The 26443-nt window shown below is 44.9% G+C and overlaps 1 protein-coding gene across 1 annotated transcript in view; it reads right to left on the bottom strand.

Annotated features, from left to right (window-relative positions):
* Window positions 1-655: 655 nt before the first annotated feature.
* Window positions 656-26443, bottom strand: part of HEXA (hexosaminidase subunit alpha) — a 36135-nt gene continuing 10347 nt past the window's right edge. Inside the window, exons 2-14 of the mRNA XM_006752977.2 lie at window positions 11437-11529; window positions 10506-10571; window positions 8952-8998; window positions 8068-8178; window positions 7051-7152; window positions 6432-6564; window positions 5653-5833; window positions 4593-4679; window positions 4030-4102; window positions 3124-3307; window positions 2860-2950; window positions 2178-2282; window positions 656-900 (exon numbers count right to left, since the gene is read on the bottom strand). Coding sequence (XP_006753040.1) covers window positions 837-900; window positions 2178-2282; window positions 2860-2950; window positions 3124-3307; window positions 4030-4102; window positions 4593-4679; window positions 5653-5833; window positions 6432-6564; window positions 7051-7152; window positions 8068-8178; window positions 8952-8998; window positions 10506-10571; window positions 11437-11529 — 1337 coding nt within the window. The 3' untranslated portion in view covers window positions 656-836. The remainder of the gene's footprint in view (window positions 901-2177; window positions 2283-2859; window positions 2951-3123; window positions 3308-4029; window positions 4103-4592; window positions 4680-5652; window positions 5834-6431; window positions 6565-7050; window positions 7153-8067; window positions 8179-8951; window positions 8999-10505; window positions 10572-11436; window positions 11530-26443) is intronic.

The raw sequence follows: 26443 nt of genomic DNA, 5'->3' as shown, positions 1-26443 counted from the left end.
GAGTAATATGCCCACCTCCTGGACCCCCGAGACTTTCTTCTCCTGGTCTCAGCTGTGCCATAAATTCTCTAAAACGATGTAATTAGGCCGAAAATGAATGGGAGGATGGAAGTCATTGGCTTCTGGGGGCATCTTGGGACCAAGTCCTTCATATTCAATACCTACCACAGTGCCAAGACCATAATATGTGTTCTGTAACATTTAAATAATGGTTGCATGAAATTGAAGTAACAAGAAACTCAGAGCAGAAGAAAAGCTTTAGGAGAGGGAAGTATGTGAGCATGCATGGGGCAGGGCTATTCTGTGGCCAGGTAAGGTCTGGAGCCCTCACTACTGCCAGAATTTCTTTGAACCCCTATATGTCTTTATATACAGAAGCCTCGGAGGTCTAAGTGACCTCCCCATTTGGAGGGAAGTATCTAGAGGATAGGGGTATGTATCTGGACCATATGTGAGCGTGGAGAGGCAGGACAGCACAAAGGCTATGGGTTTCATTCTCAGTCTTTAACTTATAAGATCCCTCTAGGGTCAGATACTGAACGCAACCTGGCTGGGCCCTGCTGAGCCCCACCACTCAGGAGCAGACTCCAGTCCTGGCAGCTCGGCGCCTTTCCCCCTCAGGGCCACTCACATTTTTTTACACAGATAATCCATGTTCATGGTTGAAAAATGTCACCATCACTCTTTATTGAACGCCAGCACAGCACCAGCCCTGTTCTCTCCAGGCAGTGGCACGTGGGCAAGGGGCTCCGACCCCCAGCCGGGAAACAGTGGGAGCCTGGCCACACCATCACTCTCCTCGGGCCAGCACCCTCCTTGGTGCCTGGGTTGCTCGCTCAGATTTGTTCAAACTCCTGTTCACAGTAGCCTACACTGAGGGGCTGGGCCTGGACACCTCGTCTGCAAGAGGACATGTAGAAACAGGATGAGATCAGTCTTAGGTCCCAGCAACACCTTCACCACAACCAAGTGTTCTCTTCCCATATTTCAGTGTGTCACAAACTGTCACTGTCTACCAGTATTACTTGGATTCTCACTTAGGGTGGAGCCAAGTGTTGGCAAGAATCTGCATTTGGACAGGTGCTCCAGATGATTCTGATACAGGGACACCCAGGAACTTTGGGGAGCACCTCCCATTTCTTTTAAAATTTCTTTTATTATTATTTTCCAAATAATTGAAGACTATTTTATTATTCTGTGAAGATTAATAGTCCTAGTCAAACATTTCATTTTCAACAATAATCCATTCCATCTCTAGAATCTAAAATGTATACATGCTTTTGCTGTGTCTATAAGATACTACTGATTTCCAAAGGGATGTGAATTAATATTAATTTGGTAGTGATGTTTTGTTAGGTACTGAGCTTTTTTTTATTAAAAAATTTTAATGTTGACATAATTGCAGGTGTCCCCATTCCTCCCCCTTTGCCCACCTCCATCCACCCTTAAGTCCCCTCCTTTGGCCTTTACCTATTTCTTTTGAAATTTATCTTATTTAAAATTTTTTATTGATTGATTGGCCCGCTGAGCCCCCCTTTAAGGGTTCTAAAGTACTGTGAATGTAGTGGAGGTAAGGGACTGAGATGCTATCCAATCCATACATGAAAATCTGTCCTTAGTTCTCAGCCTCACCTCTAGGCATGACTCCTTCATTATCCAAATAAGCAATGTGCTTAGAGATGGTACGAACTAGCTCAGAGTCACCCAGCGAATTACAGTCGAGACGCTTGGCTCTCAGCCTGGGGTTCTGCTCTGCACTAGGCAGTATCCCTCAGGTCCTCAAGACCTAGTCAATAAATCAATCAGGGAAATAACCAACTTATCCCCAACAGGGGCAAAGGGGGTCATGAGACCCCAGTAAAGCATAGCTTAGTCTCTAAAGTTGGCCTGGTTCAAATCCTGATTCTAAGCGACTTTGGGCAAGTTCCTTAACCTTTCTGTGCCTCAGATGCCTATCTCTAAAATGAGGATATATCTGCTACATGGAGTTGTGGTGAAGACTCAACAAAATAATGCCTGTAAAAGGTTAAGCACAGTGTTTACCACCAGTAAGCCTCTACCAGTGTGTTAGCTATTATTGTGTTCTTTTCCTGTCAGTAAGAGGTCCCAACCCCCTGACCTGGGAACACTCCCCCCCCTCCCCCAACCTCCTTGGGAAGGCCCCATAGCCTGCTTACCTCAGCAGTTCACAGCGGAAGTGTGCCAAACGTTTAAAGGCAAAGTCCGGGTCAGTCACCACCTTATTGCTCCACAGCCTCTCAGCAACAGCCCCTGCTCTGGGCCTGGAGGAAAGGGGATATGCACCAGGTTTCCCTGGATTCCCTGCAAGGAGGTGGACACCCACAGGCTATTGCCTCTTGTGTAGGCTCAGGGCCAAGGGATATGACCACCTATTCAGAGCGGCAACCTGGCTGAAGGGCTCCCGGGACCTCAAGTTCAGCTCTGTCTTCATTAAATGTGATAAGTGATCCCACTCTTCTCTCCCACAGACGTGGGAACCAGAGCAAGTCTTAAAGGCATCTTGTTACTGACAGTAGCGGCCATGGCAGGTGTTGTCCCAGGCTTGGTGAGGCTGCTGAGGAGGTAGTCTAGGGAAGTCTTACTACAGGATTCATGGACTCCCATGCTGGATCCTGAGCAAATCATCTGTGCTTACCAGGCCTCAGTAACTCTCTCTGTCCTACATGCCTAATAGGTGTTGGAGAAGCATAGGTGGAAGTCAGGTGAGAGGTGGCTCTTACTACAAACAGAAGGGTCACTGCAGAGGATACTAGTCGGGGGGTGGCTAGACAGGATTGAGTCTGTGAGGGAGACCCTATACCCAGAAACCCAACTTCCATGTCCTCAGAAAACCCTTACCAGAGCCTGGGGACCAGGTTTGTGCTGTCCACATACTCTCCCCACATACAGGCCTCTCCACCAATCACCAGAGCCTTCTGCTCGGGACTACCTATGGGAAAACAAGCAACAACAGACAACTCTAAGGTTCCCCTTCAACCACCTTCTCCTCAGATAGGTTGTTTCATCTCCTAACCTCAAATCCCCAGCCCAGACGCTTCTGCCTTCCACCCTCTGCCTAAGCCCAGCCTCCTCTGGTCAGTAAGGAGAGCACCCCGCTCTCACCTTCAAATGACAGGGGATCCACCCTGTAGAAGTTCTCCCAGTCAGGGCCATAACTTATGCGGTTCAGGTACCAGGGGGCAGAAAGCAGAGCGCGGAAGCCGGCTTCGGTGATCAGTGCCAGCTCCTTCATATAGCTTACTGGTACTTCTTCTCGCCATACCTGGATGATTGTGTCTGGCCGAACCTGTCACAAAGGCCAAAGGGTGGTAATGGCTAAAGCTGAGGAGGTTCCTGGGCCACATTTTTATACAGGCAACCAGGCCAAGGGGTGTGTACTCCCTCTGCTTTCCAACAGCAAAGTACTTCTCTGTGACTCTGAACCACTGAGCTCCTAGCCCAGTGCAGAGGTCAAGGATTCCATAGGCCATAGGAGAGCTCCCTGCTGCTTCGTCCCCATCTTTCTCCACACTGAGATGGTAATACTGGCTGTGAGCTAAGGGAGGCAAGCAGTGAGGCCCAGAAGACTCATTGGAATCTACCATGTCTGAGTCTCCAGATGTTTCTGAGGATGGGACAAGGTTCCTGCGGAGCCCCGGCATGTGGAAGGAGGCTGGGATCTCATTGATCAACAATGAAGAAGAGGGAAACCCTGCTTCCGCAGACCTGTAAGACCTTAGTCTAGGCTCAGGAAGAAAAACCCAACCCATTAAGCCAGTCTCGGGAATCCAAGTTACCTAGCAGCAGAAATAACTCTTGATCGATCTGTAGCGAGGGAAGCTAGAGAGAGGCTCCAAAATCCACACCCAGATCTCTGCAACCTTTCTCGAGGGAAAAGAAGAGATGGCTCCTAGTGCTCTGAACATTAAAGCCTGCTCCAAATCAGGAGGACCAGGCCATGTAGGGAAGGGCTGGAAGACCAGAATGAGGCACTGAAGGTGGTTCCTTCTCCTCCGGACCCTGGCTCACCTTTACTTTATTATCAAACACCTCTTGCCACACCACGTAGCCCTTGTCATAGGCAGAGACGATGTCAAGCAGCCTGAAGAGTAAAGAAAGTGTCTGCTCAGCTCAGACAGGCTCTAGGCCAGGGGTGGGCAAACTTTTTGACTCGGGGGCCACAGTGGGTTCTTAAACTGGACCGGAGGGCCAGAACAAAAGCATGGATGGAGTGTTTGTGTGAACTAATATAAATTCAAAGTAAACATCATTACATAAAAGGGTACGGTCTTTTTTTCCAATAGTTTTATTCATTTCAAATGGGCCGGATCCAGCCCGTGGGCTGTAGTTTGCCCCCAGCTGCTCTAGGTTGTGGTACCAGTGATCTGGGGGTTGAGCCTAGCTAGGAGCCCATTCCTGATTAAGTAGTGTCTTCCCTACTTTGGAAATGACCATGCCAAACCTGAAAATATAGGACAAGAGACTCTTTTTCAGGGGCTCAGATGGTTATCAAGAAGGACCTGGCCCTGGTATGGTCACCCATATGAGGTGACCCAAGGGACCCTGCCCGCCCTCCTTCCTTTCTTTCTCACGTCTGGATGTAGAAGGACTCCAGCTGCTTGAAGTCATTACCAAAGCCTTTCTTCTTCATAAAGGCCTGGACATCTGGGTTGGACTTCCTAAATCCCAAGAGAAAATGAGGATTAATTCTTTTACCATCCAAAAGCCTTCCAAAGCTTGGGGATTAGTCACCTGGCTTCCCACAACTTCCTTTTTCACCTGAAATAATAATCAACTGAGGATCTCAGAGACCCAAAATATGGAAGGTGTGGCTGAACAAAGCTGTATTAAGGGGGCCATTGATACAGGCTGAAAAAGGTTGAACCTGGACCTGAACAGCTTTAAGTTCAAACTAAGAGAACACATATTGATCTCTCTGGACTGTGGCATGTAGCTCTTGAGGTCTTGACCTGGGGCTCTGGCACTCTGGATTCTGGCTTCCCATTCTAATCTCCACCCTGGGCATACTGTGTTTCCCCCTTACTATGTATTCTCTATTCCAGTTGGATACAAGTGTTGCTGCCACTCCCTTGCCCCACAATGTCTGTATTTTGCTCACATTTTCTCCTGGAAAGTTTTCTCCTCTTCCATGTCTTGAAAAAACCAAACTACTTCCCCAGATCCATCTCTAGTGCACACTTCTCAGAAAAGCCCCTCAACCTCTTTTGAGCTAAGTAGATCTGAGGATTTGGAACTTACAATTTAACACTGTCATCTATTAGTCTCAAATTCATTTGTGTCTTGCCTCTTCAACCAGACTATATTAAGCCTTCAAAAGCATAAATTATTTTTCCCTATCCAGGATTTTAACAAGAAAATTCTGTACCTAGAGCTGGTTTTCCCATAAATATCTCAAGGATGTGACAAGAGGAAGGGAGAGTTTCACATTCACAGCCTTCCCAAAATCAGGCAGGGCCTCTCTGTAGCTTAGAGGGGAAAGGCCCAAGACCTGAGCCATTTAGATTGAGACAGAATGCTGTCTCAGAGGTTAGTCCCTGAGCAGCACCTGAGACAGGTAGCCTGTCAGGGCCTAACTTCTATTCTGAGCAAGCAATTCATCAGGCTGAGAGGGGAATATCAAAGGGCTCATACCAGCAGGCGAAATCAACCTCATCTCCTCCAAGGTGAAGATAAAAATCCGGGAATACAGAGCTGACCTCCAAGAAAAATGTGTTCATGAACTCATAGGTACTGTTGAGAATGGGATTCACTGGTCCAAAGGTACCAGAGGGCTGAGACCCAGAGTAGCAAGGAGTCAATAATCCAGAGACACCTAAGGCAGTAGAGAACACCACACAAATATCACAAATACATAGACCCCCATGCCCAGCCATAGATATGAGGACATTAAGTCACACTAAGTATAATAAACATTATACTCACACAAGTAGAAACACTCAGGGACTCAGAGACACTGGTAATCATGAGCGTTTAGTCACAATCAAAGAAATACACCTATATCCACAATCACAGACAGAGGGTGGTGTGTAGTCAGTCAGCACACACACTCTTGCCTTGACACACTGCTTCCAGCAGGGGTCACCCTCGCTCCCAAAGGCAGCTCTCATACTGCCTCTAGGAAAAGCAGAGAACCAATCCAGCCAAATTGGCAAAATCTTTCTTCCCACTCTAGAGCACGGCAATCTTCAAGGGAGTCATTAAGACAAGGACACCTGAGAAGAATTTGCCCATATTTTAATAGTAAGAAGTGGTCTCCTTTGCCCAAAGTAAGTTCTGCCTAATTGCCAGGTGGAAGAGGTTGACAGAAAACATTCTTCCAGGAGAAGGCATGGCGCATCCAAGTGCTAATGCCCTAAAGCCCAAGGAGGGGAGGACCAGTAGACTTCCTCCAACCCCTGAATTATCCTTACCTTGTCCCCAGGACAGAGTGTGGCCAGGAGTGTCAAATTCTGCCAATACACGGATCCCCCGAAGCCGTGCATATTCAATCACCTCCTTCACATCCTGTGCTGTGTAGATGTGGGTGGCAGGGTTGTAGGACCCCTGAAAGGCACAAGACATCCTTAAGGATCTTATTTCCTGAAGGCTTATATATTAGTGGATACTAAAAGTGCCTCCAGGACTCCCTGGATATCAGAAAATCTAACCACAGCCCTTTGGTATCAGGGACTATCTTCATAGAATTTATTCATAACTTCCCACAAGTTATCACATATATTGTTTTATTTGTGTACCACAACATCAATGGAGTGAACAAGGTAGGTATTATGCCCAGCTAACAGAATATAAACAAACAAACAAAAAGAAAATGAGACCAGAAGAGATTATATCCTGAAGGTTACAGAGCAAATTTATGGCACAGCTTGGACTCGAACTCAGGTCTCCTAATTTCAAATCCAGTGCCCTTCCCATGTCAGTGTGTCCCTAAAACTGGCTGGGTAGGAGGAGAGCTAGTGTCCTTGCCATCAGCGCCACAGCTAGGTTCAAACATCATCCCATAAACTTGGTTGGGGCGAAATCAAGACATACCTTTCTGGTGAGCTCTGGAAAAGCGAAGCTCTCGTATGGGAAGGAAGGGTCGTCGACCAGATGCCAGTGGAACACGTTGAACTTATTGTATGCCATGGCATCCTGTAAGTCAGAGCATGCACTGTGAACTTACCACAGATTTTCCAGACTCAGCCTCTAGCCTGGAAAGCTGGGCACACTGCCAGGCTGCTCCACACCCTCAGCCAGCCCCAGCGTCCTATTAAGTGTTAATAGGATCTATCAAACCTTCCCATCAGGGAGTGCCTGACATGGAGGGAAGACCCGCATATTTCTTCTTTCCCCAGGGCACAACCAAAGTTGGCAGACAGAAACAGTGCCACCTCTTTTTGAGATAAGTTGTAGCCACACTGAAAGGAGGGTTGTAGTTATGTGGTCCCCTGGAGTCTTCTAAAAGCTCCCAAATACCCCGAAGACTAACACTTCCTCCTGCCATTTGTTCTGGGTATTAAACAAACAAGCAAGTAAATAAACAAACTGCTCCCAAACTGACTAGTATTTACCCAAATTGTGCGGTCTCTTGTGAATTTAGAAGCCCCATAACCCATAAATCTCAGAAGCCAAGACTGATGGATGCCTCCACTCCTTGGATTCCATCAGAGGAGCAAAGGAAAAGACAGACACCTGAGCTGGACCAGCAACTGTCAGATAAGCCTGCCCATCAAACTCAAGATAGTGAGCAACGCCCCCAGTTACGGTTTTGGAACATCTCCTTCCTACGACCTTGTCGTAACTAAACTAAAGTTAGCTTTGCTGGTCAAAGAAGCCAATCCCAAAGCACCTTCTGCACCCCAGGAGACAGGCTGGGCACTGGTCCATGGCAGCCACTGGGGTAGATTTAAATCACTCTGGTTATGCTTTTGAGTTTTAGAGCACATCATCCTTCACATTTTTCCGAGGAGTCCATAAAATTACTTACACTCTCTAACTCTTGAGGAATATGGCACCTGGGCTATCCCCTGACCCATCGCCCCAAAGAAGGCCTTAAGGCCTGGGTACCAGAGTGTCCAGGATGGTAGGCAGTGGGAGATAGTGCCGAGATGTGTCCAACAACAAGCCCCGGTGCGGGAAGCGAGGAAAGTCCTCAATCTCCGTCTTGTTGATAAAGAACTGTGTGGACCAAAAGGTAAACATGTCAGGATTCAAAGGGAACTCACTATTTGGGGGGGGGGGGGCGGAGGGGGGAGGAGAGAGTTGTTGAGGGGGGGAATGAGGAAGTCTCCCAAGATCTCTGAAAAGCCACCCTGTGACCATGCTGCAGGGTGTCTCCCCACATGTCCCACCCCTCTACCCCAATGACCATAAGCAGGAACCTGCCCAGAGAGCAACTGCCCCAGGCTAGCCAAATACAGCTGTCCCACAACCTCAGCCTGTATGGCCTGCATTTTCACTATTAATATGCTGTTTTCTTCAGAGCGGTGTGTAAGTCTCAAGTCATCCTATATAATAAAAGGCTAATATGCAAATTTTCCCCTCAACTGGGAGTTTGATCAGATGGCAGGGCCAGCCAAGCAACTGCCTGCAGCCCCTTCCCCTGGCCTGCCCTCCCAATCTCCCGCCCCCACCCCAATTGGGGGCCGGGCAGGCCAACCAACAATCGGGCAGGCCGGCTGGACCCCACCCATGCACGAATTCATGCACTGTGCTTCTAGTTACTAAATAATGACTCAGGGGAACTAAATTACTGTGACTCCAAACAGGCCAAATCTACCAAACCAGTTTCCACGCTGTACACTCTTGCTGGGGCCATTTCAAGCCTCCAGGACTTTGTCTTAAAGCAAAGTAAGATTTCCAGGACTATGGACATTAGGAGCAAACCCAAGATTTAAAAGGAGCCCTGTTAAGTGTTAATAGGATCTATCAAAAAGAGGGCCCACACTTACTGTGCCCTCAGGAGATCTCCAAACAAGCTGGCTAAAAGTCTCCAAACCTACAGGAAGTAAAGAGGCAGAATAAAGACTTTGGGAGGTGGGAAAAGGTGGATCCATTTGGAAGGTGCCCTGTGTGGCAGGGGATGACGTTGGGGCACAAAGTTAAAGTGGTTGTAATGGAGGCTTGATGATTCTCAACACTATGAAAGGGGGATATTAGGAAGCCAGTATCAATTTTTACTCTATTTTATTTTGGAAGGTGGCTATGTAAGGGGCTTTAGTGCCCCTTCTAGAAACACATTAACCCTAAAAACCTACACACCTCCTACACATATTTCCAAAGGTGTGAACTCATAAGATTATTAAAAAGACGTGTGGTAGTAAGGACAGATGCAGGGATAATCGGCCTGCAAGAGGTTAAGGCTTTCCAAAGATAATACTCAGAAGAGCTAAGGGAGCTGAGAAAAAGAGTCCCCAGTTTGCTGCCCCTTCACATCTCCCAGACTGAATTGTGAAGACGAGATCATAAGCTTGATTTCCAAGATACCTGGGTCCACATCTGGACCTACAAGAAATCATCCCCCTTTCCTCCTTGGGGCTTGAGAAGAGACTCAGCTAAATGGGTCTGAGGTGTAGCAGGCAGCAGCCGCCCAGTCCACATGACGCAGGCTCCTAGATTCTGGCTAGGCCCAAGGGCAGGCAAGTTGAGTCCAGAGCATTGTATATTCTCAACAGCTGGAGGCCCCATGAAGGAATCCCAGAGTCTCAGAATGAGAGAATCCATGGTCACTCAGCACCTAATTTGAGGCAGACTGCTAGGATACTGTTTGGCTTTTCTCCGCTCTGACTCTGATGCCCAGTGCTCTGGAGTCCCAGATTTCCCCTATCTGACCAAAGTAATCATTAGCATTTGCACAAAAGGTACAAGAGGGTGGAAAGGGAGTTGGCATGCTGTTTCTCCAAAACATAGGAGAGGGGAGAGGTAAGGAAAAGGAATAAAGACAAACCAAACCCAGGTTTGGAATTCTGTGAGGATGTCCCTCATCCTTTACTAGCAGATGTTTTAACAAAAGTAGAGGTATTTGGCTAAGTCTGTATCTAGGGACCAAATTCCTTTTCAGTAAACCAAGAGGAAGGGCACTTTTTTTTGACATTTATTTCTTTGATATAGTTTTCCTTTTTATAAAACCTGGCCAACTGTGTATCTTTAATGTGAGTTGGACAGGCAGTGTTTGTGCCAGAGTTGCCCCTCTCCTCAGCTACCTGGCCCCACTGGCACCCTGAACAGCAGCCTGCAGGGTCTCCCATTGTTTCCCCAGAGCACCCGCCCGGGGGAGCTGCTGCCACTCACAGGTAAAACCCATCAACTTCCGGGGAAAGCTGAAGGAGAACACTCTTTTCCAGGGGGATGGGGGAACATGCCACTTGCCCTCTACAAAGAAAGCTTCTTAAAATGCAGGTATGCGGGTAGTCGCTGGGTCACCAGTCCTGTCCTCCCACCCCACCAATGCCAACTGTCCCACATCACTGCCGGTCTCTCTCCCAGCATCAGCCCCACCTTGTTACCTCGAAGAGCTCCCCAGACGGTCTCAGACAGAAGGAAACACTGCTCATTGTTTATGGTCAGGGTGTCTGGAATGACAGAAATGACCCAATGTGGTTAAAGATTTCTACTCTCAGATTACATACCACATGTTCTGTACAAATCCTTGGATTAAAAGACAACAGCAAGATCACTTTCTTTTTCTTTCAAAGAGGAGACGTTCCCAGAACAGGGCAATTGCAGGCGGCCAGGCTGGAGCCAGAGTGGAAGGGTAGTTACATGATGACACATGACGAGGGTCAGGCTAGAGCAGAGTCCTCCACAAGCCAACACCTACTTGAGGGTCAGTTTCTCCCCCAAGAAACATGACCTCCTGCCAGCCTTTAGCTGGAAGTATGAAGTCACCTGCTGGCAAAGGGAACAGTGATGCTCGGAGGGGTGAGTCCAGGGTTCTGATGTTCACGAAGACTTTGTAACCACCCTCCTTTCCCCAGGCTTCAGCTACCTCATCCAAGAATGTGAGGAAGAAGCCAAGACTTGAATTTCACTTTGGAGAGTGAGAAGTGCCCAAATGCTGCTGACCAGGAAAGACAGGAGGCAGTGACAGGACTGCCTCATCTCAATTCAAATGACCAAAACTCCTCCTCTTTCCTGTAGGCTCTCTTAGACAGTATCAGCAAAGTATACACACATTCCTAAAATGGCAAAAGAATTATGCTCAGTCCAGAAGGTAGGCGTACTCTGGGACTCAGTGAACAGCCAGTGTGACCGTCCAGTCAGCCTGCAGACACTGGTTAGAGGGCATAGGAAAAACTCACCGTTTATGGCTCTGGGCACCTAGTCCTCGCAGTCATGGATGGCTCCAGGCCTGGCCTCAGCACTTTAAGCCAGGCCACCCAGAGCTCCAGCTCCAGACAAGTGCTTGCTCTTCTAGAATGGGAACAGGGTACTTACAATTCTCCACTGACTCCAAAGAAGGAAGTTGCTCACATCCAGGAGTGACTACAAGGATAACCAGTGACTGCTTCTCCAATGTTTGCTGTTCTCCTGCAAGGACAGTGTACACTTAATGTGGCTGACCTGCCATCTGAGGCAGCAGGCAAAACCAAAGACCAAAGGAGGGTTCCTAGCTCTAGTCCCTTCAGGTTGCCTGCCCGTGGCAAGAGGGGAGGCAGAGCAGGGCATGCACCCTTGGCACATGCGCTGCCTAGTCACTTGTGTGACTTTCGTTTTGGTTGCGCTCCCTCTCTCCCCAGTGACCCACCCTGACCATGTATGAATGATCTGGGGTCAGCCCTTTGTAACCAGGACTGTAGATTTCTGGCTTACTACAGTCTAAATACACAGTTTTAAGGCCCTAGCAACTGCTTTGAAACTAGAGGCAGCTCTAGAGCACTGCTACTCAAAGTGTGGTCTGTGGGTCAGCTGCTGATCTGTACACTGTGTTGCTGGTTGGTCACCAGACAGGAAGCTTAAATGATGCCAGAATGTAAATCAATGATGTCAGAACAAACACACTGTTAGTTCTAACATTTTTCTCATAGCAAGGTCTTGATGAAGGGAACAGTTTCACATTCTGGTATGCATGCTTCCCATCTCATTGCAGACTGGCACTTGACGTAGCACTGCTCTTGAAGGCTCCAGATGAAGACTTTCCAACCTTGTAAGATGGGAGCTAATGGGAGCAGATAAAGACAAGGGGATCTCCTATGCAAAGGAGGCCTGAGATGATCCAGCTGGTGTCCCAGCAACGGCATATGGTCATCAGCCCATTCTGCTTCCTTCCCTCCTCTTCTCTATCCAGGTTCTTTCCCAACAGTGGAAAGCCAAGTAGTCTGAGCCCACCATTCTATCGCATAGAATGTGACAAACCCAGTATACACTGAAAAAAAGACAAAATACCAATGCTGTCTCTTCTCACCCTCCTACTAGTTCTTCTCTGTGACCTTCAGTACAATTGTGATTGTACTGTCCCAAGCCTGAGCCTCAACCAGTGAACTGCCACGCGTCCAAAATGGAAACCATCCTTGTGTCTATAGATGCTTATGGCATACAAAAGGTCAATGAACTCTCTCTCTCTCCTCTCCCTCCCTCTCTCTCTCTCTCTCTCTCTCTTCTTTCTGGAGCCACATGCATTCCCACTGGCACCGCAACATCTATGATTCCTATGGGACTACAAAGCCAGGGACAGAATGGCCTGGCAGAAGGCAGGGAGAGAGAATCCAGAACCAAGTTGGAATACCAAATGTTATTTGCCTCTACACAGAAGGAACCCAAGAGCCTTGAACCATCTCAAGGAAGCTTGCTCACCCCTCCAGAGGATGACCACCTGGCTGCATCTGAGCTCTCTGGTCTGCCAAGAAGGAACAATAAGGGGCCCTTTCCAACCATCCTGAACAAAAAGATTCTCTTCCCTCCCAGTGAACAGCCTGTATCCTCACTCTAATACCTACCTAAACTCTGCAGGGAAAAGGGAATTTGAGGTTACTTTGGGCCAGGCCAACTCACAACTCCATTTTAAACCCTAAAAACTCAACCCCATAAACACAGAAGGACAATCAGGCTTTCAGGGACGGGACCAATCTCAAAGGAGGACTCAACTGAGAGGTGGTGGTGAAGAAACTATAAAAGAATATTCCTCCTTAAACTATGCCTTCATCCTGTACCTTCTTGTCCCCACTCTGTCACATATCTCAGAGCCTCAATATCACTCACTATGTGGAAGTGCACCTGCATCTCTATCCAGGCAGCCTTCCTAAGCAGGGCAGTCATTACTTTAGTATTAATTCTCTGGATCTCACTCAAGCTACCAAACAGGAGAAATCACAAATAATCTGTATGCAACTGCCATGGTCACTGTCCCAGGGACAAGAGAGGCTATACAAACACCAGGTTTATCTGAATTATTACTTGAAGACAAGAAAACAACTAATTTTTGTTGTTGTTGCTCTATCTTATTTTTTTTAATATATTTTATTGATTTTTTACAGAGAGGAAGGGAGAGGGATAGAGAGTTAGAAACATCGATGAGAAAGAAACATCGATCAGCTGCCTCCTACATGCCCCCTACTGGGGATGAGCCCACAACCAAGGTACATGCCCTTGACCGGAATCGAACCTGGGACCTTTCAGTCCGCAGGCCGACGCTCTATCCACTGAGCCAAACTGGTTCTGGCTCTATCTTATTTTTTTTTAAAACATCTGCACTCTACTCTCTAAATCCATAGTCATTTAGGGAGAGGGTCACAGATTCTTTTGAAGATCTAATGAAAATGAAAGGATCTTCCCCCTAGAACAATGATGGCGAACCTTTTGAGCTCGGTGTGTCAGCATTTTGAAAAACCCTAACTTAACTCTGGTGCCGTGTCACATATAGAAATTTTTTGATATCAGCAACCATAGTAAAACAAAGACTTAAATTTTTGATATTTATTTTATATATTTAAATGCCATTTAACAAAGAAAAACCAACGAAAAAAATGAGTTCACGTGTCACCTCTGACACGCGTGTCATAGGTTCGCCATCACTGCCCTAGAACAATGCCCCCAAATTAAGGGCTCATCCCTCCACCCATGCCATTAATCTCATGGTAAAGAACCCCTATCCTACGTGATTCATCTGGGTTTGGGCTGCTGCTTAAACAAGATGAGGGGGGAAATCTGGGGGAGCTGGTGATGTGAGAGCTGCAAAACAGGAGGGACACTGGTAACTTAAAAGTAAATAGAGTATCATTGTGGTTTTCCACCTCCAACTTGCTATTCGGAAGAGAGAAGGAAATAGGCAGGGAATAGGCTAGCCACCTCTGCACATACCCACACAGACTGCACAGAGAAGCACCCAGGTGTGGGAGGCACAGGACAGGAAACAGCCCATCAGGCAGCAATCTCGTGGGCACATGCACAGTAAGCCCAGGGGGACAGCAGGAAATCCTGAAGCCTCAAGTGCTCAGGAAGCAGCCTGGAAAACAGGACAAGGAGCTAGGAAATCAGGAAAGGTAGGTTCTGGTTCTGGTTCTATTGGTGCCAAGCAGAGTGAATCTCAGGCTCCCATTTCCTCCCATGGAAACAATGACAGGGCGGGACCACATCATGTCTTCCAGGCCCCATTTCATGACCACTGCCTCCTATCTCCGCAGCTCCCTCATCTCCCTGCTTTCGGTGAACTTGCTCTTTTAGGGTTCACCGAGAAGTTTGTATTTTTCTTTTTAATTAAAAAGTTGAAAAATTTGAACAGTACAGAGTGTTTAAAACAAACTGTCTTTGATACCCCTCCTTTGTCACTCTCTCTGAAGAGATAACCACTGTTAGTTTTCTACCCTTGTGTCCTGTTTTTAAACATAATTTTGCTTTATTCATCACAGACAGACCCACTGGATATGAAACTCTGAGTTCCTTTTATCCCCAAAGTGCCAGTGGCGAACCATCTTTCATCTGCTCTCTGTTGCAATCCTCTCCCACCTTTACTACTTCCCTCCAGCCCTAGAAGTGATGGGCCATCACCTCACCTTCTAGCCAGTACTCTCAACAACCTGTCTCTTTTATCTTCTGTTGCATTCAGTGGGCAAAACTCTCAACCCTAAAAATCATGTATCAGTGGGATTGGGCCACTGGCAAAATCATGGTCTCTCATCTTGGCTGGGCCCTGGATGCTGCCCTGAAAATCTTGTCTCTGCCATTGCTATTTTTTCTATTCTCTGTAACAGCTATTTCAAATATATACTGATATAGTAGGCAGTTAAGACAGGCATGAGCAGAGTAGGATAGGCCAGGTACAGAGATCACCAGGGCAGAAAGCTGGTATGAACAATTGTTGGGTGGGACCTTGCCCTCAGGGTGACCTTTCCTCCTCTTGCATATCTCTGGTCATTCCTTAGACTTCCTAACCCAGTGGTTCTCAACCTTCTTAATGCCGCGACCCTTTAATACAGTTCCTCATGTTGTGGTGACCCCCAACCATAAAATTATTTTCGTTGCTACTTCATAACTATAATTTTGCTACTGTTATGGATCGTAATGTAAATATCTGATACACAGGATGTATTTTCATTGTTACAAATTGAACATAATTAAAGCATAGTGATTAATCACAAAAACAATATGTAATTATATATGTGTTTTCCGATGGTCTTAGGCGACCCCTGTGAAAGGGTTGTTTGACCCCAAAGGGGTCACGACCCACAGGTTGAGAACCACTGTCCTAACCTTTCATATCACTAGTTACGTGATTCAAACCCTCCCCTGGCAGGTCGCTAGTCTTGTGGCAGACTCCTATATAGGAGGAACAGGAGGGCCAGAAAATAGCCTTATACAACTCCCATACAGCTTAGGCATTAAACCCTCAGGACAATGAGGTTCTGGCCCCCATCAAATAATCTCAGGAACAAAGCCTTTGTCTGTTGACCACAGAGACAGAGTTTTGGCCACACTAGAGATAACATCTAGACCTCAGGTGTGTTTCAGCTCCAGGCCCAGAAAAGCATCAAGGCCAACAGGGGTGCCATCATGGCTGACAGCAGGATCAGCTGTGATGACTAATGACCCCCTGTCATGGTACTGACCAATCAGTGGAGACCACGACCCTAATAGGACACACCTGGAAAACTGATGAGCTCCTCTGCCTTTAAAACCCTTCAGATTAAGAACCCAGCATGGCCTTGGCCAGTATGGCTCAGATGTTAGAGTGTCGGCCTGCTCATCGAAGGGGTCACAGATTCCTCCTGTTCCCCTCCCCATCCCTCTCCTCTCCCTCCCGCTCCTCTTCTTTCTCTCTTTCCTCAAGGTATATACCTTTGCTTTCTTTCTCCCAAGGTCCAAAAGCCCTTCTTTTGCCTCTTAATTTGTTTCCTGAGCCCATGGACCTCACTTCTTCCACAGCTCACTTTTACCTCTGTGACTTTCTAAATAAACATTTGCTTGTATTTGAGTCTTGGCCCTGATTTCTTTCTTAGCCAAAACTCAAGGACTGCAGTCTAACATCTGGCGTCATTCACTATTAACAATACAACTTTCTTCAAGTCTATAGCTTGATCACTACCTCTGTTACTCTTAGCAGACAATCAGAAGAACTCCCATCCATCCCTACCTTCCTCTCTCCTCCCTGACAAAAATATCTGCAACACACACTTGGTCTTCACTTTCACCTCTTCCTACCCTGGTGGAAGGGATTTCCTTTCACTTGCACTCTAGATTTCTCCTTAGGCTCCTATTGTATAAATTATTTCCCTTTCCCCCCAAAATCTTCACACTATTTCTTTTGGGTGATTCTTTTCCATTAGCATTAAAATATTTGCAAGTCTCAACTGTATGTCATCTCAAACAGCCACTCTTTCACTTGCCTTTCTGTCACAAAGAAACTCTGGAGGAAATGTAGCCCGAGCAGTCAGGTGTTGACAGATCTGGGTGGAAGTCTTGGTTTTACATTTGGTTCTAGCTGTTGGGACTATGGGCAAGTAATTTTCCCTCTCTGAGCTACAGTTTCCTCAAATGTAAAATGGGGATTGTAGCAATACCTACTTTAGTGGGCTGTTGGGAAGATTAAAAGAGTGCATGTAAAGTGCTTAGCTTAGTGTCTAGTATATGATAAGTGCTCATGGAAATGGCCATCCTAAGTCTTCTTTTTGTAGCCACTTCCTGGCATCCTATCTACTTCTCAGTCTACTATAATCTGGCTTCTTTCCACCACACTCTGAAAATGCCTTAACCAAGGTACTGTGATTCTGTGACTAAATCCAAGGGACCTTTTTCAATTCATTCATTCACTTAACAGTTATTTATTGAGTGTATATGTGCCAGGTTGTTCTAAGTGTTGGGGATAGTGCAGACAAAAATCCCTACTGTCAACCGAACCTGGCTGGAGAACCCAACTATGCTGATCAACTGAAAGCTGCATCCGTGTCATTTCTTCTTCGCTGACTCTGTCCACACCTTTGGGAACCCCTGGACCTGCTGGGGATGGACCCCAACAGAAACTTTAAAATATCTGTAATTATAAAAGCATAAAATGCTAATTAGACCAGACAGATGAATGAGCATCTGGACAAAGCCGGGGCGGTGAGGGCCAAGGCAAGCCGCCACAGCTACGAGGGCTAAGGCAAGCCGCTATGGCTGTGAGGACCAAACCCCTTGCACAAATTTCGTGCATCGGGTCTCTAGTGATAAGTTTAATAGAGGATTAAGTGAAAATGGTGCATAATTAAACTAAAAACTTGACAAATAGAATACTTGATTCTTGAAAAAATACTTGATTCACCCAAAAGATGGTAAGGAAGGCAAAATGGAGGAACAAAGAGCAAATTAGACAAATCTAAAAACTAAAAGATTACAGATTTAAGCCCAAAGATTGTCAATCCAATATAATAAAAGCCTAATATGATAAGTGTCTGACCATTCAACTGTTTGACCAGTCGCAAAAAAAAAAAAAAAAAAAAAAAAATCCCTACTGTCATAGAACTAATATTTTAGGAACCACTCACTCTCTCTGAGATCTCATGGCAGCATCAAACATCCCAGACCTTCTTAAAACTAAACTCCATTGGCTTAGGAAACACTGCTCTCTCTTGGTTTTCCTTCTAACTTCTTGAATATGCTTCATCATTCTTCTTTTTTTCACCAATTTCTATGTGCTGGTGTTCCCCAAGTCATAGACTACTCTTTTTCTCCCCAGTTATGCTCTCCCTGGACAATCCTATCCACTTCACATAGGCTGATGACTCTTAAACCTTAATTTCTATGCCAACCCTCCTGAAGCTCTAGAGCAGTGGTTCTCAACCTTCCTAATGCCGTGACCCTTTAATACAGTTCCTCATGTTGTGGTGACCCCAATTTCATTGTTACAAATTGAACATAATTAAAGCATAGTGATTAATCACACAAACAATATGTAATTATATATGTGTTTTCCGATGGTCTTAGGCGACCCCTGTGAAAGGGTCGTTCAACCCCCAAAGGGGTCGCGACCCACAGGTTGAGAACCACTGCTCTAGACTCATACACCTCTGCTCAAATGTCTCAAAAGCACCTCGAAGCTTAAATACAAAACTGAACCAACTCTTCATTCCTTTTCCTGGCTGATCATCTCTCTCAGTTTGATAATAGCACCATCTATTAAATCAATAGATCGTAGACCCAGACCATAAACCTCCTCCTTCCCACACCTTTTTAAGTGGATCTCAAGTTAATTCATTCAATATTTACTGTCTGTCTACTGTGTATCAAACACTGTGTTAAGCACTGAGATTACAACAATGGAAAAGAAAGATCCAATTAAGTCTTATAACTACAAATCCTTATTATCACAACATCATCACCATCTTCCCACTTCCATTGGTCAATGCCTTAATTCAGCCTCTCATAAATTCTCACCTGGATAACTATAAAAAAATCTCCCAGGTGGTCTTTCCCTGCCTCCATGTATACCCCATTTCAATCTACTATCCTTTGGGATCTTTTAATATGAAAATGAGATTATGACAATCTCTGCTCAAAGTCCTCCAACGGCTCCCATAGCTTTCAGGATAAAGTCCAGAATCCACTGGATGACAGTAAGAACTCCAGCTGTGTCTTTCTCTGTTGTAGAAACTATGTATAGAAACTCTCACAGTAGCACAATGAACTCTTTACAGAACCCTGAATACCCCCAATTTTCTCCATACTTTTCTTTGCACACATTGCTTCTTCCAATTGAAACAAATTTGCATTGCTTCCACATCTCACCTGATTAAGAAACAGAGTTGGTTTTCCTTTTATAAAGCTTTGCTCTTAGGCCCCCACCATTTCCTAAGAGACCTTCCTATGTGATCATGAATCAATACATACATACATTTTCATGACATTTATCCTAATATACGCTGTTTGTCCATTTCCTCACTGAGGCTGTGAGTTCCTCAACAGCAGGGACCAATCTCAGAGTCTGTATTCCCAGTACCTGACACAATAAATATTTCCTGAAAATAATGAATGATGCTAAAATTTAAAAATGAATAGTTAATGTTATCTATGCATAATGATTATGCTACATGATAATCAGGTATAAATGACAAACAGTTAATGCAGAGATTACTTTTATACACCCAAATCTAGTATTTTGGGACTGGGGTGCAGATGGTAGGAAGATATACAGGCATACAGAAAGTACCTGTTTAGACACTGCTCTGAAAAGGGGTCCATATATCTAAAGACTCATGACTTTTCACTTTTCTAGACAGAACAACTCATTGCTATATTAGGGTATCTGGAAACTCTGTCTTTACCTCAATGCACAATAGCCTCTCCTTCCACCAGCCCTTCTCCTCCCTCAATCAAAACATTTCTATCATATCAATGTGTTTAATTCACAGAATCTTAGCAGCATGGAGAAAACACATTCATTTTGGTTATAAATTGGCATTTGGTTTGGTTTCTGGAGCAGAAACTAGGAAAGTCAACTCAGCCTTTGGCACCTTCCCACTCTTTCAGGTCTACCCAGCCCTGTATGTCCTTGTACTTGCCTAGGCTGGTGCCAATGTTACTGGTTCTCCACGTCCACTTTGCTCCCCTCCTTCTAACCCCTTTATATACATAACATTCAGGCTTCCTTTCCGGATACTCAACCTAATAAAAACCCTTGAAATAATTCATTTCCCACTCATTTTTTCGTTCCAACCAAAATATATTGAGCACTTACTATGCATCAGGAACTATGCTAGGTGCTGGAGCAGTTAAAAAGAAAAAACAAGCCCTGGTCCCTGCCCTTGAGGAGCTCACAGTCTAGTGGGAGAGACAAATACAAACAACAGTTACAAAACAGTGCAATAAGGACTACAGTAGATATTATAGCTATCTCCAAAAAGGGAAGCAGGCTTAACCTTGGAGGGAACCTCTGCCCAGGAACCTTGAACCCCGAGTTGGTGTTTGCCAGGCCATCAAGAGGGGATGAGGTACTCCAAAGCCTGGGAAGCAGTTAGTGCGAAATGGGAAAGAGGCAAGGCCACCCCTGTCAAACTTCTTATCCCAGTAAAGCAGGAGTCTGAGAAGCCAGCTGCCTGAGCCTGGAGCCCCCCCATAGTGCTGCTGAATTCAGTTTGGACCATGGTGCATCCTCCAGAGACGTCTAATTCCTACTCAGAAGTGCAACTGGTCCAGACCACAGATGAATCCTGATGCTCTTCCTTCCGTCTTCTTTTGTAAAAGTTGTATCTAAAAGTTTTCTTTTCCCCTCTACTTTTAAAACTTGATGTATTCTCCTCCTCTTCCCCTATGACCCCATTGAAAATATCTCCCTATAATTATACACTCCAAGAGATAACCTGGTTAACATATTGCACAGTGTTTCAATTTTTGAAAAGACATAGGTTATTAATTTTTAAAACAAAAAGAGAGCCTAATACATATTAGTAACTTTTTTCCACTTACCAAAATGATCTGCAAATATTTTAATATCAACATATATAAATCGACACCACTTGTAGATGCTGAATAGAATCCCATTTTTGAGATATACTTCAAAGATTTAAAGTCTTAACTTCTCTCCTCTTTGTTGACATCTGGATATACTTTGAAGTTTTTGACATTATAAACAATATATAGTAAATAGTTGTGTGTATCCTTTTAAAAAAGTGTTCCTGAGAGATTTCTGTAGGAAAATTCCTAGAGGTGAAAACGTTAAGCCAAAGATATGAAAGATTTTTGTTTTGATACTGCCAAATTACTCTTCCAAAATTATTGCACTGATTTATATGTGAACCAACATATGTGGGCCCATCTCTTCAAATCCTTCCAAAAGTAGACTGTCTCAATGCTTTTTCATTAGTGCCAGCCTGATAAATATATCATTTTAAAATTTGTATTTCTTTAATAATGAATAAATTTGAGCACTGCTTTGCATTTACTGGCTGTATTCTTTGTACTTTTTTTGGTTAATTTTCTTTTATTGATTTGTAAAGGTCTTTCTAGATTTTAAACTTGTCTTCTAAGGTTGCAAATATTGACTCTATTTTGACTTTTATTCTATCATTCATTCATTCATTCATTCATGTTCATTTTCACCTGAGGATGTTTTTCCATTGGTTTTCAAAAAGAATGGAAAGGAGGGAGAGAGGGAAGAGGAAAGACAGACAGAGAGAAACATTAATGTGAGAGAGACACATAGATTGGTTGCCTCCCGCCCGTGCCCTAACCAGGGCTGAGGACAAACCCACAACCCAGGTGATCAAACCCGGATCCTTCTGTGCAACGGCCAACACTCTATCACTGAGCCACACTGGCCAGGGCATGACTTTTATTTTTTAATCTTATGGGTTATTTTGCTTTACTTTTATGCAGTGAAACCTGTTCATTTCTTCCTTTTTGGTTTCCTTTATTTGCTGGCTTAGCAAGTCCTCCTCTACCCCTAGGAGTATATGAATAGTCTCCTTTATTTCCTTCTAATATTTTTATGGCATACCTTTTACCTTTAGATCTTTAACCCACCTGGAATTTCCTTTTGTGATTGATATGAGGTAAAGATTTAATTTTTTTCTAAATGGATAAGCCATCCCTACCCATTTATTGACTAATCTATCTTTTCACTTTTAATTGGAAATTCACTCTTTATCACATATTAAGTTCTCATGTATATATGAACTCTTACTTATTTTCTTGGCAATCTTACAGGCAGGGAAATCTACCATGTCATATTTCTATCACCTTTTGTCACTCTGCCCAATATATAATTGCCTCTGCTCATTTTTGGACCCACACTCCCATTCCTGTAAGTGTTTGCGCTCCTCCACAAACCACCTGCACTACATGTCACCCTCTCCCACAAACCTTCTAGAATCTTGTTCCATGGTTATTTAACTATCAAATTATTAGTCTTTTCTACTTCCTCCTTAACAGAAGTTGGCTCTCCTAGGAATGCTACCTCTCCTACAAGTCATTCTGAGGCAGCTCCTTCTCAATCCTCGGGTTGGGAACTAGGGTTGCTGTCAGGCCTTTTAGCATCAAGTGAAAACAAAATAAAACAAAATAAAAATGCGCCTGACGTGTGGCTCAATAGTTGAGCATCATCCTATGAACCAGGAGGTAACGGTTCAATTTCGAGTACGGGCATATGCCTGGGTTGTGGGTTCAATCCCCAGTAAAGGGCGTGCAGGAGGCAGCCGTCAATGTTTCGCTCTCATGATTAATGTGCCTATATCTCCCTCTCCCTTCCTCTCTGAAATCAGTAATATATTAAAAAACAAATCACAAAAAAATGCTCTTCGTCACAACAGCCTGCAACTTCCTGGTTACTTCTTTATTGACCCAAGACTTTGGATCTTCCTCCCCATCCTAAAGCTTGCTATTATCCAGATGATTTTAATACTCAAGAGGAAGAACCAACCCACATTCTGGCTTAGCAGTTATCCAACACCTTTTTCCTCCTCACCCCCACCCCCACATGGTCACCTTTTGGAAATTCTTGTCCCCTGGAAGTGCTCCAACTCATTCTCTCAAGCTTCAGTACCATGTAGCTGTTTGCTAGAAACTAGACACCTCACACTTAACAGGTCCAAAATCAAACTTACTTTTTATTATTCTCACCCCACTTCTAGCCTCTTAATCAGTATCTGTCTCTTTTCATTCCATCCTTCCTCCCTTCCCTTCCTCTCCTGCTGTTTTCCATCTTTGTCAATGGCAGCAGAGGACATTCAAATTGCTACATCATAAATCTGGAGTGTTTCTCAGATGGTTTGGGTCTACTTCTCTAGCTTCAGAAACTGCTGGCTCACTGCTTCAACCATACTGACCTCGAGTTCCTTGAATATGGCATGAAAGCTTCTTTCCTGAAGGCTTTTCCCACATGCAGTTCTTTTTATGTGGATTACTACATCCACCTCCACCAACTCCTACTTTCAGATCTGATTAGACAGCTCTTTATGGGAGCCTCTCAAAATGTACCTACAGCCAGAACCGGTTTGTCTCAGTGGATAGAGCATCAGCCTGTGGACTCAAGGGTCCTAGGTTCGATTCCAGTCAAGGGCATGTACCTTAGTTGCAGGCATGTCCCCAGTTGGGGGCGTGCAGGAGGCGACTGATGGGTGTTTCTCTCTCATCGATGTTTCTAACTCTTTATCTCTCTCCCTTGCTCTCTGTAGAAAATCAATAAAACATATTTTAAAAAATGTTCCTACAAATGCACACACACACTTGGGTCAGGTGCTCCCAAAGCACATTGTACCTCAATTATCAGCAAAAATCACACTTCTTTGTATGTCTGAATTCCCACTTCCAGAGACTGTAAATTCTTTAAGGATGGGGGCAGTTCAATTAATATTCTTTGGAACAGAGCTACTGACAAACTATAGTTGCTTAAAATCCTACTGGTACTAAGATGGATGGAAGGAAAGAAGCCAGCCAGAAATACTACTTGAATATTGATAATGATGGGCCAGGTATCAAAATATTCATAGCCTGAGTGCTATCAATTAAATAATTAGGTGTTAGAAGTAATTAACACTAGAGTGTGATTCAAATCGCTATTTGGTATAATACTTGATTAAGACACTTACGAGTCGATTACTCCACAATTGTACAGTAAAAAGAGCACAATATCTGCAGACAGACAGGCTTGACTGGAATTTTTGCTCTGCTCCTGCCAGCTGTAACCCTGGACATGTCATTCAGCCTCTGTGAGGCTCAGTTCTGAAGGATGGAGATAATACCAACCTCACAGAATTGTTATGAAGATCAAGGGCATAGTATACAGCAAGTGCCAAACATTCAATAAATGCTAGTTTCTTTCCATTTTCTACTTCCATTTTCCTCATAGGTCAGGGGCTGGGGGCCTTGTGGATGATAACCATACCATTAGCAGCAACTTCCCCAAGGGCATTTCATGAACTTCTTTCAGAAGCCTGAAGGCTCCATGACTGTGTGATGCCACCTTGTATAACAAACAGGCTGACACTCAACATATAAGAGGAACATAAGCTTGGAACTTTCAATCTGCCTCAAACCAGGACTGTGGCCCCAGTCAAAAGATCAAAGCTACTATTGTGGGATCCCAGTACTGGTTACCATCAGGACAAAGTCAAACAGGACAGAATTAAAAACTTTTCATCCAGTGTACCCGGTAAGCCATTTCCCTTGTTCCCATTCCAAAGCGTTACAAAAGGGGAGGCTGCTTACTGACACCTGAGCTGGCAAATGCCCAAATTTCTACACCTGAGCACACATGTCCAAAGCAAAGAGCTCTACACTATAGCCAAACCCCAACTAACCTCAAATGTGGCCACAAAGACAGCACACCACTACTGGCTGGAGATCAGGATTGAGTGCATTTCAGGAAGCTCCCAATGGTCGCCAATCAGTGGTCCACAGACCATTGGTGGTCCGTGAGGTCCAAAAGGTTGGCGACCGCTGGTTAAGCAATAACAGAAGCTTAAAACAGAAGCAAAGGAAATGAAAGAGAGAAGTTCCTGATTCAATAACGGATCTTATTAGCTAGAACCAGGGATAAAGAAGAGAAGCAAATCCGTTTCTCTATGACAATGAACTACAGACCATAAACCTTAAGGCAGATCACAGGAAACCATTCCACAAAAACCTCTCTCACGTCTACAGACACAACCTCCTCTCTTCAGCTGACCTTGCTGTCAGTGCCCCCACAAAGTGGGAGAAAGGTCCTACTTAATCCAACTGGTTAAACCTCTTGATGGTGCACACTGACTCTACTCTTATCACTTATTTCCAGGGCCAGCAGGGGAAATTTACAAAAACGCAGAAACATAACAGTGACCTTCATTTCTAAAAGAAGAATTGGTTAGGCAATAAAACTTTCCTTCTGTATAATCAACAGGAAAAGGATTAGTTTTATGCCTTTAACAGGCTAATAATTGACAATGAGCCCCAGAAAGAGGCTGTATAGCTATAAGAAGAAAAAAAAAGCCTAAACCTGCTATTAGAAACAAAAACAAACCAAAAAAAGAAGGTACCAACAGGCAAAACTCTACAATGCCCTGCTTCACTCGTTTGGTGGTGAGGAAGTGGGTGAAAGAAGAGCAGGAGGGACACCACTGGGACTGACTTTTTATTTTTGTGTGTTTTTTAAAAAATCACTGAATTCTTCCTTCTACTTACATGTAAAGACATTCATCACTATCTCTTTGTTATCTTCAGAAATGTTTGGAATATAGGCAGATTATTTTAAAAGCAGCAGTAGCTACTTGGAAATTAAGCAGGTTGCCTGAGGGCACATCCTATATAATAAAAGCCTATGCAGAGAATCACAGACATTCCAGAAAACTAGGATCTTAAGCCAGCCAAAGGAATGACATTTCAATTTCTCAATTTTATTTTTTATTATTTTGTTAACTTTTTTTTGCTTTTTTCTTTGTTTTCCCTTTTTTTTGTTGCTTTTTTTCTTTCTTCTTTCTTTGTTCTCCTTTTTTTTTGCTTGTTCCTTTATTTCCTACTTCTGCTCACATTATTTTTTCAACCACATGAGCAACAGACATGTGAGCGGTGCGCTCTTGTCCAGGGAGCATCAGCCCCGTGAGCAGCCTGCTTCAGGCCTAAGAGCAGCAGCCTCATGTGGCCTGCCCCTGTCCAAGGAGCAGCAGCTGTGTGAGCAGCCCGCTTCCTCATCTGATGAGCAGAAACCACATGAGCAGTCTGACCTGTCCGAGGAGCAGCAGCCACATGAGCAGTCTTCCTACGTCTGAGGAGAGGCAGCCCTGCGCAGCCCGCCCCCATCCGAGGAGCAGCAGCTGCGCACAACCCGCACCCTGCACTAGTCCAAGCAGCAGCAGTTGCACGAGCAGCCTGCCCAATCTGAGGAACAGCAGCTGTATGAGCAGCCCGCTCCCATCCGAGGAGCAACAGTTCTGCGAGTGGTCCGGCCCCATTCGAGGAGCAGCGGCAGCCCACCCCGGTCCGAGGAACAGCAACCACACGAGCAGATGGCCCACATCCGAGGAGTGGCAGCTCTACACAGCACACACCGGTCCAAGGAGCAAAGGGG

This window comes from Myotis davidii, unplaced genomic scaffold (assembly GCF_000327345.1).
Source record: "Myotis davidii unplaced genomic scaffold, ASM32734v1 scaffold930, whole genome shotgun sequence".
In the NCBI taxonomy this organism is placed as follows: domain Eukaryota; kingdom Metazoa; phylum Chordata; class Mammalia; order Chiroptera; family Vespertilionidae; genus Myotis; species Myotis davidii.
Note: the sequence above shows the minus strand (reverse complement) of the source record. Positions and strands in the feature narration are given on the sequence as shown.